Source organism: Cloeon dipterum, chromosome X (genome assembly GCF_949628265.1).
Source record: "Cloeon dipterum chromosome X, ieCloDipt1.1, whole genome shotgun sequence".
Classification (NCBI taxonomy): domain Eukaryota; kingdom Metazoa; phylum Arthropoda; class Insecta; order Ephemeroptera; family Baetidae; genus Cloeon; species Cloeon dipterum.
Genome location: NC_088790.1, coordinates 26,349,943 through 26,366,943, shown reverse-complemented (window position 1 = coordinate 26,366,943; position 17,001 = coordinate 26,349,943). Strand labels below are relative to the sequence as shown.

General features: G+C 37.7%; 1 protein-coding gene across 1 annotated transcript in view; it reads right to left on the bottom strand.

Moving 5' to 3' along the window:
• LOC135945797 (LHFPL tetraspan subfamily member 1 protein-like) overlaps nt 1–17,001 on the bottom strand; it is a 72,537-nt gene that overhangs the window by 6,376 nt on the left and 49,160 nt on the right. Inside the window, exon 4 of the mRNA XM_065493676.1 lies at nt 12,466–12,564. Coding sequence (XP_065349748.1) covers nt 12,466–12,564 — 99 coding nt within the window. The remainder of the gene's footprint in view (nt 1–12,465; nt 12,565–17,001) is intronic.

Below are 17,001 nucleotides of genomic sequence, written 5' to 3'. Positions count from 1 at the left end.
AATATAATTTTTTACTTACAATTTTGCAGCATATTGGAAGACAAATTAAAAAGCCAGGGTAGTAAGAAATTAATTGATAGTATATTTTAGCATTTAAGAAAAGAAAAATCAACCGTAAAATCCAGTGGTTTTCTAATTAAATGTCACACTTATATATTCATAACACGTCTTATTAGCCAGGAAGCAATTTTTTAAATCCCCGTGATATTTCCATTGATTTAAAATCACAAAATAACAGGCTGCGCTGAATTATTTTAAAAATCAAAGAAACAAAAATCTGATTTTGGAACAACCAAAACTTTCAATATCATAGGGCTCTTTTTTATCGATTTTCCACAGCACAGGAGCGAATAAAACGTATCCTAGAATTCGCTTGAATTCAGTCCTGAATGGCAACGAGAGCGAAATGTTGAATCACTGCCCTGCCATTAGTGTCCGGCGGGCATGGGAGCGCTCGCTGATCGCATCATCGCGCGCGACACTCACTCTCAGGGCGGGTCCAAATTGAATTCTATTCTTTCGCAAACACCATCAGCAGTGGCACTCGATTCGCGTATTCAAATAACATACACATTACGACGCCCGAGGGCGATTGAATTTCGTCGCACCAGGCGGGCGGACGGGTGGTGCAAAGCAGGGCGGCGGGAAACTGGCTCGGTGCTAACGACAGCGTGACACCCTTGCAGCCCTTCTCGCCGCGGCGCCGCGGGTGCACTTTGCGTCGCCTTCTCGAGCGGCAAATTAGCCGCAAACCGAGGCCCCCGCGCGCGCGCCTCGCACTTTGATCTTCTCGTTCAGAGGGCGGAAATTGGCGCGGTTGTTGCCACTTTGGGGTTGCTAAAGAGCAGCGACGAATTTGAAACGCGATTTCCAAGGAAAGCACTCCTGCCGAATAAACACAGCCGCTTTCGCATTATGAAAAGCAAATTACTCGAATTAACTTGATTGAAATTGGAGCAAAAAGGGGCAAATCCAGACGAGGAAATTGGCTCTAGTGGAATTGGAATCGCGCACCGTTTCTGGATTTCTGAGGTTTCCAACTGAGGGTGTCTCAAGTCAAGTATGAATTAAAAAGCCTAAAAAATACCAAGAGAGTTAGTGACAGAAAAAGGTCAAATTAAAGCCTTTTAAAATTCCCAACTTTTAAAGCTGCATTTTCGCACCCAAGAATAAAAAAAACTATTAAAATGATAGATGTACACGTTCTATTTAAAACAAAGATTTGCAGTGCTCTCTGCAACTGCACTGCAAAAAATGGCACATCCACCAAAGAGAGATTTAGTTTCTTTTCCTGAACAAGAATTTGGTATATAATTGCCATTTTATATTTTTTTTCTCACTCCCTCGAAAACAATGACAAGTATTTTAACTTGAATTGATAATACGTTCTTAATTTTCCACGATTCTCTTCAGCTTAAAACTATGAAATTTTTAAACGCAAAAAGTTTCAACTGTCTAATAAAATAAAACTATTTTTTTCTCTAAAAGAGAATCATGTTTTTTTGATATCACAGAATAAATCGAATTCCTGAACAAATGAAAATGCTCTTTGAATAATTCTTACTGTAAAAAAACGTAAAATTTCTGCATTATCCGTAATTAATTATTTCTAATTGCAAGATATGCGAGAAAAATAAATAAGGTCTAACTGTGCAAAATAAAGGCTGTGAAATTAAAAACAAAGGTTCTTAAAATCCTAAAATTTCATTTAATATTTGAAACTCTATTCCGAAGCTTGCTAACATGATTTTTTGCTTATTATTTTCGCTTAAATTTTTTCTCTTTTCAAATCAAAATGATTTAAGGGGGTTTCTGCGTAAATAATGTGGCATAAAAACAAATGAGATCGAGATTGCATCTCCCTCCTACGCTAAATCCACCATTCTGCGCGAGTTTTTCAGAACTGGCCATTTATCAGTTCCATTTTCACGCTGGCTCGCTAATTCAGCCTGGCGGCTGGCAAAGAATAAGTATGATTGTTCTCCGAGAGCTCAGCAACCTATTTTTCTCTTCCTTTCTACCACCTGCCCTAAAGCTATTAGCTTTTTTGGTAATTACTTTCATGGATTTAAAAAAAAAATCCATTAACTTGAAAACCAACTGTGAAAACTCTGTAAAGAACCAAGTTTTGGTCAATATTGTGACATGATTTGCATTAATTGTACTAATTGTGTCTTTTGGATCGTAAAAACAAACTCTTGACACTCGTACGGGAATCCAAAGAGAGCTTTTTGTTTCCCACGTTCAGACGCCATCTTGGATCTGCGCAGTGCGAACCAATTTTATCGCACATCTGGCCCCCGCTGCTGATTTCTTACCAAAAAATCCAGTTATTTATCATATTAAATAAATCAGAAAACACAGAAAACAGGATTTGGCTTAGTTATAGGTGAATTAATTCCTCATCCAGCCTCTTAATGCAAGAATAACTTCGCTCCCACTCCCACATGAGCCAAAATAATTATAATCTGTTCAGTACGCCTTCCTCACGGCATGCCGTGGGCTCTTGGTGAAATATTAATATATTATTTTATCAGATTTTACGAGCAAGTTTAGAAGGGTTGCCCTGCGGAATAAAACCGCTTACCTGCATCCACTGCCATAGCTTCAAAATCCCGTTCGAGTCTCCAAAGGCTTATCCCGAGTCGTTTTGCGAAACGAGAGAACAACTACTGGCGGGAAATTTCAAGCGGAAAATTGTTTTTCCAGTCACGCGCGCGTTCAGCAACGGGAGCGGAGAAAAAATAAATTATTGCTCCTGTAGTGCGCATCTCCAGGGGGGACGGCCCCTGGTAATCAAATTGCTGCAACCCGCTCGACCAGGATGCACAGCGCGTTGCATAACTAAACAACCGGCGCCCACACACACAGCTTTTTGACCCGAGAATTTCAATTTTCTGAGCAGCTCGGTTCAGTGGATTTTTGCGAACAAATCGCGAAATGAAACTTGCAAGCTGGCGCAGCGACATCAAAGACCGATTTTTCATCCTTTCAGAGGCTTCTTAATAAATATTTCCCTTTGCAGCAGTGCTCGTCAGCGCGAGCACGAGAATAATTCTTTCTCTCTTTCTCTCTCGTCGCCATTGGAGCGTTATTAAAAATTCCTCGGTGACGCTTTTCCGGTCTCGGCGATAAATTTCCAAGCAGGCCGGGCGTCAGTATATTTGCCTTCTTGGAATTCTGTTTGCACCCGTCTCAAAGGAGGGAGGCAAGACAAAGTCGGCTTCGAGTCGCCACTGATTTCAACCACTTCAAAAGCTTGTGGTGAAACTTTTTTCCTCTGGGTTATTGCCAGAGAAAGAAGTAATATAAGGAATCTTCAGGGATTTTAACTTTCACAGCGCAAATATTTGTATTTTTAGTAAAATCGGATAGGATTTCTTGAATAAGATATCACTTTATCGACAAGAGAAAAATTCAATATGATTTTGTTTTTCCAACAACATGTCTTAAATTTGCTCGCATTTGTTACATTCTCCTCTATTCAATTCCCCTCATTTCCTTTGATTTTTGAAGAGAAAAATTGATTTCTTAGCGACTGGCAACAAAATGTTTGACAGATATTCCCTTCAATACGAAAGCCTGACGAGAAAGGTTGAGAGTTTACGATGTTTTTTCTATTTCAAGAAAAATACGGCTCCTTATAAAAGGTTTTTGGCCAATTTAGACAGATTTAGACGGTTTTACATGAGCAAAATGGGCACTTGACTGACGATATTTTGCTCGATTCAGCAGGTGGCTTGGTAAATTCAAAAAAATAAGATACACTGCTCAAAGTTCACGTCAAAAAACCTCATTCTGTTTGGTCTTTCATGAATTTTATTTACAAATACCAAAAAATTACTGGCGCAAATCAAATTGGAAGTTCTGACATTTGATGCCAAATAAATGTTGTTAAAAATAAATAAAATGAACAAATAATGCAGGTTTTCGTTGTCAAAAGGTGGTTTCAAGGCTGCGATTTCAGACTCAATCTAGCTACTGTGCATTCTTCAATTAATTTGCTAATTTTTGACGTGCTGAAAACCAAAATCGGTTCAGCCATTCGCCGTAGAAACGTTTGTAAAGATTTTTTTATTTCAAAAAATAGTTTTTCATATTCTACGGCGATTGGCTGAACCGATTTTGGTTTTCAGCACGTCAAAAATTAGCAAATTAATTGAAGAATGCACAGTAGCTAGATTGAGTCTGAAATCGCAGCGGAAGTGCCTTTAAAGCGAAAGTCTACGGTGGCGCCATCTGTTGGCGGCTTCGAACACTTAGGGTTTATGCAACTGGTGAATTGTATAAATTCTTCTTATTAAGACGGTTTTTTCTTTTATTTGCACTATTGAAATATTTCCATGTTCTTAAAATCAGGTAGAAGCCAAAACTCTATTCCAGGGGAGAAAAATTTCCAGACTTTAAAATTTAATACTTAATAAAATTAAATTCTAAAACATACAGAAATAAAATGAAAAATTAGGTCCATGATTGAGTTGTAAAATTAAGGACGTACATATAAAAGTTTCATCCTGTTTTAAATTTATTCCGCAAAACGATTTTACGCCTGAAAAATCCACTGAAAAAGCGAACAATGTAAAATAAATTGCGGTTCGCGGGCAAAAGGGTGAATTGTGCGCGTAAAAAGTGGCAGTGGCTTTCTGAGAGAGGAAAGATGAAATAATTCCCCCATCGACTCTGCGGGAAGCTGTAAACGAGAGCGTTTTTCAGCTCCACGGTGGGCACCAACAATATTGAACTCTCGCTTTTTCTGTTCGGCCCGCGATAAAACAGAGGAGGCGGAAAGGGCGATAAAAGGCCGGGCGAATATGGACTTGTTCCCGCCGAGAAACACATTTCAAACCGTCCGCCAGCCGATTATAAAGCTTTTCTTTCTCCACCACCGACACCGCGCGGCTTTGCTGCAAATTTATGGTCTTTTCGCCCGCCTGCGTTCGAGTGAGTGCCGAGATAAAAATAATCATAATTTGAATTTATCTCGCGGCCTGCAGCTGAAAAGCTGCGATTCCGCCGGGCTGTCCGAGCAAAGCACAGTATGCAAATTGAGTTCGCGGCATCGCAGCAGAGTAGGGCAATCAAGCTCATTTCCAGTTTCCAACGGACAAATTGCCGCTGCTGCCACGCCGCTAATTCGCAGCATTTGTTTACCTGCGAAAGGGTAATTAGTGCTCGCTTTCTCTCCACAAGCCTTCAACAAACAATGTTAATTAAAGCCCGCCCGGTGCGTCAATGTTAATTGAAAAACGAAATGAAAGGAGAAGAAGTGGTTTTCCTCTTTGCATTGTTTGCTTTTGCCAGAAAGGTATATTGGGATACCAAAACAACATGTTTTTCTACAGCAAATTTACTTTGAGAACAAGTTGATTCCTCCCAGACCTGTATTTAAATAATGTTTTGAATTTTTAATGTTGTAAACAGGAAATTTATGGTTGGATGGAGAAATTTTCCAAGTTCAGAATTTCATAAAGCATAATCAACCTATAATTTTCCTATCAAAATTTTGTTCATGCGAATGCCAAATTTAAAATTGTAAAAAGACTAACACTGTGACGGTTTGATCAAAACAACAACAACAGGTTTGTTTGTTATTTCCATTTGGCTTTATCAAACAAGTCGCCCGTGCAAATCATTAATCACACATGACATGCCGTTATTATTATTTTTTTATGATGGCGCTTTTCATTTAAAAACGCTCTCTCCGTTATTTTAACTATTATCACGATGCCAGGATTGAATTTTTCTCTGAAGGTCTGATTTATTCTTAGACAGCAAATCCACAATTTTATGACTTTGTGAGTCATACCTGGTGCCATCTAAATCGCTTTAAAGCCAGACAAATAATAACCAAAAATAATGAAGTGTTTTTACGAGATAAACACGTGTAGGATTCTTTTAAAAAGGTTTACTATGGTCAGCCACAGAGTCTGACAAATATATTTGAGCTTCAATGATTATTTAAAAAGAAAATACTCCTTATAAACACATTTTTTATTATATTGAGCCATGTCACTTGCTCAACTCTAAAAAGAGCGTAGTTAACAGTTTAATATCATGAGAAATCCATCTAAAATATTCCGAATTCAACATTGAAACCAACTGAATTTGACCTTAAAGCCCATTTCCAGTTGTTTCAAACCATGTAAAAGAATTACTTCCAATGTTATTGTGACATTTTTGGCAACGAAATCACACAGAAAACATTTTAAAACCGCGCAGAGATTGCGTTTGGTAGATTACGGCGGGAAAGTTACAAAATTTAAAATGAAATTCGCTTGGAAAAGGTCTAATAAATTAATTTACCGTGAAAACACCTTCAGCACAATGAATATTTCTATTGTTATTTCTTTACTAACAGCTGATTAGCCCGGTAATCGGCGAATCGACCGTTAGATGGCACATCAGGCTAATGGAAACGTAACAAAATACGCGGGAATGAAATCATTAGGTTGGCACGCCTCTTTTTCGACGCTTCTTATTGGCCGCTGGACTGTCTCCTGATTGGCATCCATTATTTCGACGCCATATTGACTTCTGACCGGCGGGAACCAACACAGATCGCAACCTGGCGCTCGGTGTTTAAAACTGACTAAATTTACCAAATCTAAAATGCACACACGATTTGAAAAAAGCTACGCAAAATCTATTGATTTCTGCTCATGAATTTTGTTCCTTTATTTACAAGAGTTTTTAAAAGACCAAAATCAATTTGTTTGGTTCCAGCTTTCCAATTTTCGGCTGAATGCTTTCCATTTGTGCGAGTCAGAAAAAAATATATCCGATTCTAAAGCAGGTTATATACTCATTCTCCAGAGGCAGCTTGTTTTGTATACCACTTTGGCAACTCACAACTCACAACATGCGAACATACACGTGTTCTCGGCGCATTACGTTTTCAGCACACATAACAACCGCAGCAATAATAATTTCCCGTGCGTGGATTGGATTTGCAGTCGTAAATTTGCATAACGCTGCGCCGCGGGGGCGTGTGGTGTGCACGCGGCCAGAATGATAATTTATTTGATCATCTGCTGACTGCGACGGCAAACCAGCACTTGCATAAAACGTGTTTGAACATGTCAACGGCTGCTCTGAATTGAAATGACGGAAATGAAAAATTCAGTGAAAATGTTTCACGAACACCAGTGGAATAAAATCATGGATTTGCAGTTAAAACTCAACATTTATTTGTGCGAAAACGGATTTTTGTCATTTTCAGGAAAAATAGAAAAAATATTCAAACAAAGATAGGAAGAAACTTTCCAATATCATTAATGGTTTAACAGACTTCAATTTAGAGTGGAGATTATGATTTTATGGTTCCAGCAGCATTATTTGTTTTGTTTTGAACATGTTGTGAATTTTTATCATGGCCATAAGCCATTTTTAATTTATTAATACTGATTTTTTTAAATACTTCATTAACTCATCCCAAATAATTAAAATCAAAGTGTCAATAAATCGAAAAAAAAATGTTTCGAACCAGAAATAAATAGAAATTATTTTAAGACGAAATTTCCACGTGGACTTGGGAAAAATTTTCACACAAAAAGACCAAAATTTTCTCTTTATTACAATTTAGACAGTGTTAGGCAATTTTTACATGTTGTTTTTACAATTGTAATATGATGTTTCCGTGAGGTTTAGAAGCTCAGAAAAAAGTCGACGGTCTAAAGCATTTTACATTTCAGCTTGTAATTGAATATAAAAACTGCCTTTTCTTTCTTGAACAAATACTAAAAAAATAAATTGGCCTCTAGGGTTGGCATGGAGCAGCAGAAAAGTGTTTTGACATCAACGCTCACTGAATCCCGAATGCTCTCTCATTTTTACGATGCCCATGTCGGACTTCTTGGGAAATACACAATAACAGTTAAGACCCACGTCGTAAATTTGGAGCTGCACCTGATCCTTTTACTTCTTCAAAGCGTCTCCAGTTCCAAATATTCAGAGAAAGAGGAAATTTCGTCTTCCGGAAGAAGAAGCCTGCGTGCGTGCTGATAAAATGAGTTTTTGTCCATCGTGCCTTTTGTCGTCTTTTGATGCCCCTTGCGCGCCACCATAATAATACCGTAAAAACTCTTTATGTCCTCGAGGTGCAATTTTTCTTCCCCGAATAGTAGATAACGTCCCGCGAAGCGGCAAAAACGCGAAACACAGATTCAAGATGCCATAAATTTAGTCTTTCGGACAAAAATTACTCTTAAGGGCTGAATTTATTGCCGCGGAAAAGAATATAAACGGAAATGGCATATGAATGGCTGCTCTTTTTCATTTCAAAGTTCAAGGTAGCTCGTTTCTGGTCTTTTGGGCTTTGAAATCACATTAAAAGCGGATAAATTTCTCATCTGTTGCGACATGATTCCTAAATGAAATTTTCTCTCTGCGCGCGCTCACAAAGGAATCTTTTTGCACCTTTATTCAGTGTTCGTTCGTCTGCGCTCCCGAGAGATTTTGCGTCGTCGTCGTCGTGTCGCAACGCACACAGCTCTCGGATAAGTTAATTAGCGCCCGAATATTCCTCCGCACTTTGGCTTTTTTACGCCTCCTCTCTCTGCGGGCTTTTCCCCATCAATTCTCGTTTCCACGCGGATAAAATGCGGCTTTTTGCATTTTTGAGCACCCGACGAAGAGGATTAGGTCCTGCGAAATGCCGCCCGCGCTAATCCCTTTTACGGCGCGCCGCTCTTTCCGCCTAAAGAGATCAAATGCGCGCGCTGATCTAACCCCCAACTTCAAAAAGAGGGTTTCATTTTGTCGGGGAAATTTATTTTAAGTTGATACCATGTTTTAGAGAGGAAAAATTGTTTTTCTTTTGGTCTATTAATATTAACAGACTGTTTGCGAGAATCTTTGATGTTTGAAGAATGATGGCGTCCCTTTTAGTTTTAAATTTCAAGGCAATTCTCAGTCCGCTTTCGAATTATTCTGCCAATATTATTTGGTGTGTTAAACACAACACGGTTCGTATTACAATTTTGTCGTTTCTTAATTCCAACAACTGCTGAACCTATTTAAGTTAGAAGCGAATTTAGACCAGTTTTGTTTTTGCCCGGAATTGGACTCGAAAATCGATACTTTTGAACCTAATATAACTGTAATACCGTTTTCAGTCAGTTTTTGGCTAATTTATTCGATTTCAGAGCTAAAAAAGTGGTATTTTTAATTTCTAAGACAGTAAAAATACATTTTGGAACGAAAAATGAATTTAAACATAAGCATTCTTTTCATTTCTTTTCTAGTCTTTCTTCAAATATAAGTTTTTTCTAAATTTTTTATCTCTGATGGGTGCAAAACATAAATCTTTAGGATCAGAACAACTTATTTAATTTTTTTTAAAATATTTTATAGCGATAATATTGTCAGGTTCAAATGAAAATAAAAATTTAACAGATGAGTCGTGATTTCGTTCTTGATTTTAGCAAATACACCAGTTGTTTGAAGTTACCAACAGATGGCGCCACCGTAAACTCTCGTAATAAATTTAATTGTAAGGCACTTCCGCTGCGATTTCACACTCAATCCTGCCACTATGCATTCTTCACTTAATTTGTTTTCTTTTGACGTGCTGAAAACAAAAATCGGTTTGGCCAATCGCCGTAGAATCATGAAAAACTATTTTTTGAAATATAAAATTTTTTCCAACGTTTCCACAGTGAATGGCTGGACTGATTTTGGTTTTCAGCACGTCAAAAGAAAGTATATTAAGTGAAGAATGCACAGTAGCTAGATTGAGTCTGAAATCGCATCGGAAGTGCCTTAAAATTAAATGTATTACGAAAGTATACGGTGGCGCCATCTGTTGGCGGTTTCACACTAAGGGCTTACACAACTAGTGAATTCTGTTGGTTTTTGACCAGTTTTAAAATCAGGAAACTGTATTATTTTGCTCTCTTGAAACGTGAATCCGAATCGCGTCATTAAAATCATTCGAAACATTTTACCTGACTTGTCAGAGGTAAAATTACTCATAAAGCAACAAATATCTCGCAGGAATTAATTACATCGAAAGGCCTTTATATTAATTTCAATTGGAATTCGATATCCTGAGCGAGCTGCTCGGCGCGTTCATTAGGGCTGTGTAAGCTGATTAAGCGAAAAATACGTTTTCCATGACAAAGCGCACCGTCTCTCCAGCGCGTAATAACACACACATCCACATCAGCGTAGCTCTCCGCCTGCATCCGCGCGCGCTCGCAGTATCTCTAATTACAATTCCTGCGTTCATAATGCATATACCGCGCGAGCAAGGATAATAATTTGCCTGTCGGTGCCGTAACGACGTGAGCACATGCAAACCAGAGCGAATACATCCAGCGTGCAAATGTAATCAGCTAATTATACCCCGGCGTGCGGGTTGTAAATTGAATTCGAGGGCTCTCTGTGTGTGTTTATTAGGCATTCAGAAAACATGCCCTCGTACCGGCGGCGGTGGCGACGAAGGTGACGAAGCGGGGGCGTGACACATCGATGAGAAGAGACAAATCAATCGGGCTAATTAATTAGCGAAGAAAACCAAGAATCGGTAAAATTTGGATGGTTTTCAAGGAAAATTACCAGGATTCGCCAACTTTGCAATGCGTAAAAATGCAACTCTAGTTTTTTTGGGCAAACAACCGGCTAGAAAAAACGACCAGTTTTGGGGTTTTCCGCAGTTTTTAGAATTTAACCCCGAAAAGATTGCATTCCACGCCAAAAGTAATAAATTTTGAAAAATCACGATTAGTGTAAGAACTTCTGGTCATTTGGTGAAACCAGTGGCTTATATACTAATTTTGTAAAAATCCCTTTTTTGGTTTTCCATCATTAGAATTTTTGATCTTCATTTAAAGTGCATGTGTTTCGGAAAAATTACGCAAAAACTTGAAAAAACTGTATTTTCAGCAGGAAAAATGCGGGTTTTTATGCGAACCTTGAAAATTCCTCCTTTCTAACTCTTTTAAAACGTTTCCAAATACAGATGTTTGTATTTTTCCTTAAGTCAATTCTTTTGTGAACATTAGAAACCAAACTGAATGCAAAGCTCATGCCTTTGTGGGTCAAACTAGTCCAAGTGTTAAAGTATTTTAAAACTGGTTAATGAATAATATATTCATAATATGTAGCTATTTAATATCCTTTTTCAAACTAGGATAGAATTTTCACCACTGGAATCAGCAGATTTTCTGATATTGTAAAAATATCCACTGACTATTGAAAAAGAACTGAAATATGATGGTGCTTGCTGTACAAGTTTTTTTTAATTGCATGCTGGTACGAGGATAAAAGTGCTGATTTTCGTTGAAAACACGTCAATTTTTAAAAGCGAATACTCCATTGGACGAAAAATAAACTTTGGAAAGCTTGATTTTTGCACTTTTATTTTTGTTAAGTAGCTGCAGCTTAGCGAGCACCAGCCGAAAATTCGGCCTGAGTTTGCTGGACTTGTAATGTTTTTTCAAATAAATATAATTTGCAAACAGAAACATTACTGCTTTTTTAATTTTAATTTAATTAAGCCAGTTCCAAATCAGGTTTGAAATGTTTTAGCAGTTTATTCAGACGCTTTTAAATGTGATGAATAAAAATTCGGGCGTTCTTTTATCACTAAATGTGTACAACATCATTAGAAAAAATGAATATGAGGCCTTTGAAATGAGACAAATTGTTATCTGAATCATTTCGTGTTTCGTTCTCCAAAAATTAAATTTCCCCTACAGGTTTATGTGAGGAAAAAACAATTCAAAAGTTATGTTGCGTCTGTTGGCGTTTGCCGCTTTAAAACGGGCAAACAAAAAATGTGGTAAAGAAGCGAGGTTTTGACAAAATTGTGATATATTTTGCATTACATACATGAATTAATTTACGCTGATTGGATCTGAAAAAAACAAATCAAAATTATATATGGCTGCAAAACATTTTAATCAAAACAAACAGGGTGACATGCAGAGTCCCAAATTTAAATTGCAATTTATTTGCATGTAAAAAATTGAATCATATTATTTTAATTCAATAGCATTTTGATTTCTGCTCGCACAGATCGACATTATTTATTTGGAAAGCACGTTGACGCAGTCGCTCTTTTTCATCCGTTCCTGATACTTTTATACAGACTCTAATTGAAAGTGTCTTTTTTCCGTTCAGAATTTTGAACCCTGCTCTTTTCCTAATATATAATTCAGTCATTTGCAAGCGTGCGAGACAAACGACTCTTATATATCAAAAGGGGCAGACGGCGCTCGCATAAAACAACTTTTCACTTCCCCATAATGGAGAGACACGATGAATCGAGCCGAACTTTCACCTCTGCGCGCAAACAGAACAATAATTGCTGGCAGGCCGGCCGGCGTGAACCAAAACAAACAGAAGCAGCGTGCAATAATCTGCAGGCAGGCACAGCCGCGCGAACAAGGGTTCATTTCGGGCTGGTAATGGGCTGGTAAGAAGCAAGGCGCATACGGCCGATTAATTAATTAGTTGGCTCACCGAGTTGGTAGGGCTTGGATTGGCCGCCGCACGCCTGCTGCACCTCGATGTTGTCCCAGCCGAGCGGGTAAAGCGCCACGCCGACCGCGATCAGCACAGCTGCAACACACAAACACCCACACGACCGGAATTAGCCTCGGATTAGCGACATGACAGTATTGTGTAAGCTGGACTCTAAATGACAATGACAATTCGGAGCTCGACCCACGCGTTGGTGGCCGCTTACGTCGTTTGCTGAAAACACCACCGTCGTCTGGACCAAAACTAGACCATAATATAACGACAGCCATTTCAGCAAAAGAAAAGCACATGTTGTGGTCTCTCCTTTTCCTTGCTCTTTTATTTTTATGTAGCCACTATATGAAATTTAAGCCTTAATTCAATAAATATTAATGTAAATCTAAGGAAAAAGATGCAAAAATATTGTATTTTAAAGTGGAGTGATACAGGCCAACAATTGAAAATTATTTGAACTGTTGGATACCATTAAACATTGATTGATGAGCATTTGTAATAGTAAAAAAGGACCTTCCTACAGTAAAAATTCAAATTTTGCCAATTTTCTCTAAAATTTCGAGTGATTGAACATATTTTCTTGGCAAATTCCGATTCCTCTCGTCGAGATCTGTCCAATTGTGTATGCCACTTATTGGGGAAACTCTTGGTTTTGAAATTAAATCGGATTTCAAGTAAGGAGACCTTCTTGGGTCAATTTAGGCTTTCACTGAATCCTAAGGGACGAGTTTATGCATTGGCAACAAGCATTTTCCAGGCTTTTGCAATATCATTCCTCTTTAAATGGTGTCCAGCCAGAGTAATAGCCGAAGTTACTATTTTATCTATCGAAATATTGATTCCGTTACAATGAGATTGTAGGTCAAAAGCCATGAGCCCTAGGATGAATCTCGTTGAAAAGATGTTCAAACAATGAAGGAAATTTTGTAGATAAGAGGGGACTGGTAATTGTAGAGTTTAATTGTTGCAAGATTGTTTCAAAAATAAATAAAAAATACAGCGTTTCTTTATAGAGGATTGATGCTGCAAAATTCTTGTTGCCAATGCTTGAAATCATCATTACGATTTAGTTGAAGCCGTAATTGACCTAATCTTAGCACTGAATTTTTGAGAAAAATGGCTGCAAGGCTAAAATTCTTTTAAAATGGCGAGGAGTGTCTCCTTACTTGAAATCCTATTTTATTTCACAACAAAGAGTTTCTCTAAAAGGTTTCGTCCACTGTTGGACAGGCCTCGACGAGAGGAATCGCAATCTGCCAAGAAAATGTGGTCAAAGGCGCTGGAAATTTTGGAGAAAATTCGAATTTTTAATATAGGAAAGTCCTTTTTTGATTAAAACAAATTATTTATCTATTAGCTGCTCATTTCATCAAGAATTCAAATAATTTTCAACTTTCACTCCGTAGCAATCCATTTTAAAAAAGAGAAAAGGGCTCAATTTTTTTCAAAAGCTAAAAAAATCAAGATTTAAAAACAATTTAAACAACTGTAGATTTTTATCCGCAATCCAGGCGATTTTATAAGTAAGATTTTTTGGCCTTTTAGAAGTCAAATTATTGCTGTTAGTTAAATTCAGCAAATAAAGTTGGGTTCAAATTTATGACGTAATTTTTAAAATCTGAACTACGTGACGTAAAATATTTTAGAATTCAATCAACTTCCAAGCACCAAGCACCACGAGAGTTCTTTCTTTATTACAAGCATTTGACATACTAAATAGGAGTAAAAAATGAACATGATCGGCACACAACATCCTCTATACGATCTTCATTTTACTGATTGTGAATTGAATGCAGCTATACTCGTTTAAGAATCACTTTATAGACCTTTTAGAGTATGTGCTTTGCCACTATCGAGAGCCCCAGGAGACCGCGATCCGCCATCGAGCAGTATTTCCCACGAAAGTTTGCACGTTTTGCTGCAGTGGTGTGCTCGCCAGTAAATCGAGCCCATGCAGACCCGACATCCTTTTCCGCGCGCACAACTGCAGCTCGATCGGCAAAAGTTCTGTTTGCAAAGCAGCTGAAGTGATGCTGTCGTGTATGTGCTATCGAGGCGCAAATACAACACACCGCGGGTGACCTCAAAGTTCAATCACATTAGCAGCGCCAGCTCGCGAGAAATGGAGCAGAAACCGTTCAATCGAACGCGACTCTGGCTCGGGAATTCAAACTATTCAAAAATAGATGCAAATTTAAAAATTCTATCTAAATTTTCATTTGCGCTCCAGCGAGATTTATCTTTTGCTTTATGGCTGAGGGGACTGGCCTACAAAAATGAGCATTTCTACTTTTGCAAGTTAAGCACTTTCGCGTTTTATTACTTGGTAGATAAACCATTTCTGATCCCATAAAAGACTCTGAAAAATGCAAACGCGAGCGTTTTTAAACTGGTGTTTTCCCTTTGCAGGAATTTGCAACGACAATTGAACAAAAGATTTATTATTACACAAAAATCCAGTTTTTAAATTTAATTTAATCAGTTTTTCATGATGAGGACAGATAAATTAACCATACAGAAAAATTACTAGTTGTTTGTTTTAAAATTTGAAATTTGTTCCCATTTAAATTTAATTTGCCACTAAATAAAACTGACCTTGTAGCTCAACACAACAAGACCTTTAAAATATATTAGATAACATTGATATATATTTGTTTATTCTTGCCATATATCCATATATAAAATACATAGTAAAATATTATTATAGCAAGAAATGAAAACAAAGGCTAGGAAAATAATTCAAAATCGATTAATTGCAAGGGAAATCTCTCGCCGCCAAAATTTAATTCACAAATCACTGTACACCAGCCACAAGATTAAAGTGCTTCTTTCACAGGGAGGGAAATTCGGCGACGAAATCGTCCTTGGGCTCTTAGATTGCAGGTCGTTCCACGGTTTTACCACCCTGAAGAAGAAGGCCCGTTGGCCGAAAACACTGCGCAGAGCAACCAACAGCGATTCATTGACATGATAGTGATTTTTTACTTCAAAAACTGATATTGCATGAAAAGCTAACCATAACCGACCAATTTTTGTCATTTACTTCTGACCAAAAGTGCCCCAAAATCCAATTTTTCGAATTTTAACAGTTATTTGAGCAAAGGAAAAAATAATTGATTCCGGGGTGAGAAAAATTATGAAAATTTAATAGTAAGAAGATTAAAAATAGTTCTTTGGAGTCTTGAGAGTTGTTTTTATTTTTTCAAAAATTGCAGATTTTAGAAAGAGGTCTGTGTTTGGTCTCATTAAAATTCACAGAAGCGTCAAAAACTTCTTATTTTCAGAAAGCTGATTAAATTTCCATTTTTTCTTACTGAGCAAATTTTACTCAAATTTATATTTTCGCACAAAATTCGTTTCAAAATTTCAACTGGCCGTTCGTTAGAGAACCTTTAAAAATTTTGCGAAAAATAAAAATACCCAAAATTAAGTGAATTTATTTGAGAATGAACTCAGAAAAAAAATTCATTTTGATAATTTCCATGATTTTCAGAGGTAACTCCGACCCTTATGGCTATCAGAGACTCCACATAACACAAAGAAAATTTATTTTGATTTACAAAAAGACAGATTCATTGCTTACCACGTAATTAGAAAGATAATTAAATAAAAATAATTGGTTTAGAACAAATTGCCTTGAAATTTTGGTTTTAATTGTAAGTGGAACAGCTGACAATTTAATCACGGAATGTGTGAAGCTGAGAGTGAGAATGAGTTTCGAGAGGAAATGGAGCAAAAAGCAGTCGAGATTGGTTGTTCGTTCGGTGTGCGCGGGTGGTGAAATGCATGAGAAGCGCGGCACAGTCGTCGTTTTTCCTCCGCCGCATTTATGCTAATCCGTCTAATTGCAGCGCCGGCTGAGTTGGCGAGTGAGACGAGCAGACGTGGCAATTCCCGTGGGCGCGCACAATCAATTGCGTGACTTTACTTTCGCAAAAGCGTGTGAGAACGAACGCTTTGTGCCAAAAAGCAGCCGGCGCGGAGATTCAACAGCGCGACGAAATGAGAAAATCTGCGAAGAGCCCGAGCGGAGCAGCTATTGTTTTAAAAGCATTTCGCGCGCGCAGCTGCTGGCGATTTTTTAGCCGCCGTCACGAGCGAGTGAGAACGGCGCGCGTCATCCAGGAAATGAAGGGTTGGAAAATTGTATCTAAAAGGGTGTAGTAATTCTCGTTCCAGCCGACGACGAGATATTGCACTTAGCGTCCATTTGGAATATGAATTATGATGTAAACACGATTTTTATGAAAGAGAGAGAAAAAGCACGTGCATTCTTTTTAAAAAGGTTTCGCATTTTGTCGCCATTTGATGATAAATTTATTATTACGTAAGCATATTTTATATTTACTTACAAAATTCATTGAGAATCAGGATGTAAATATTATTTTAAAAATCATTAAAATTTAATATTCTCTTCCAGAAAATTTACAAAATGTGCTTAAAAAGTGTCCCACGACAAGTGTGGACATTGCAGAAAATTTAATTATGATAGAGTTTTTGTTTTCAAGATATTTCACTTTA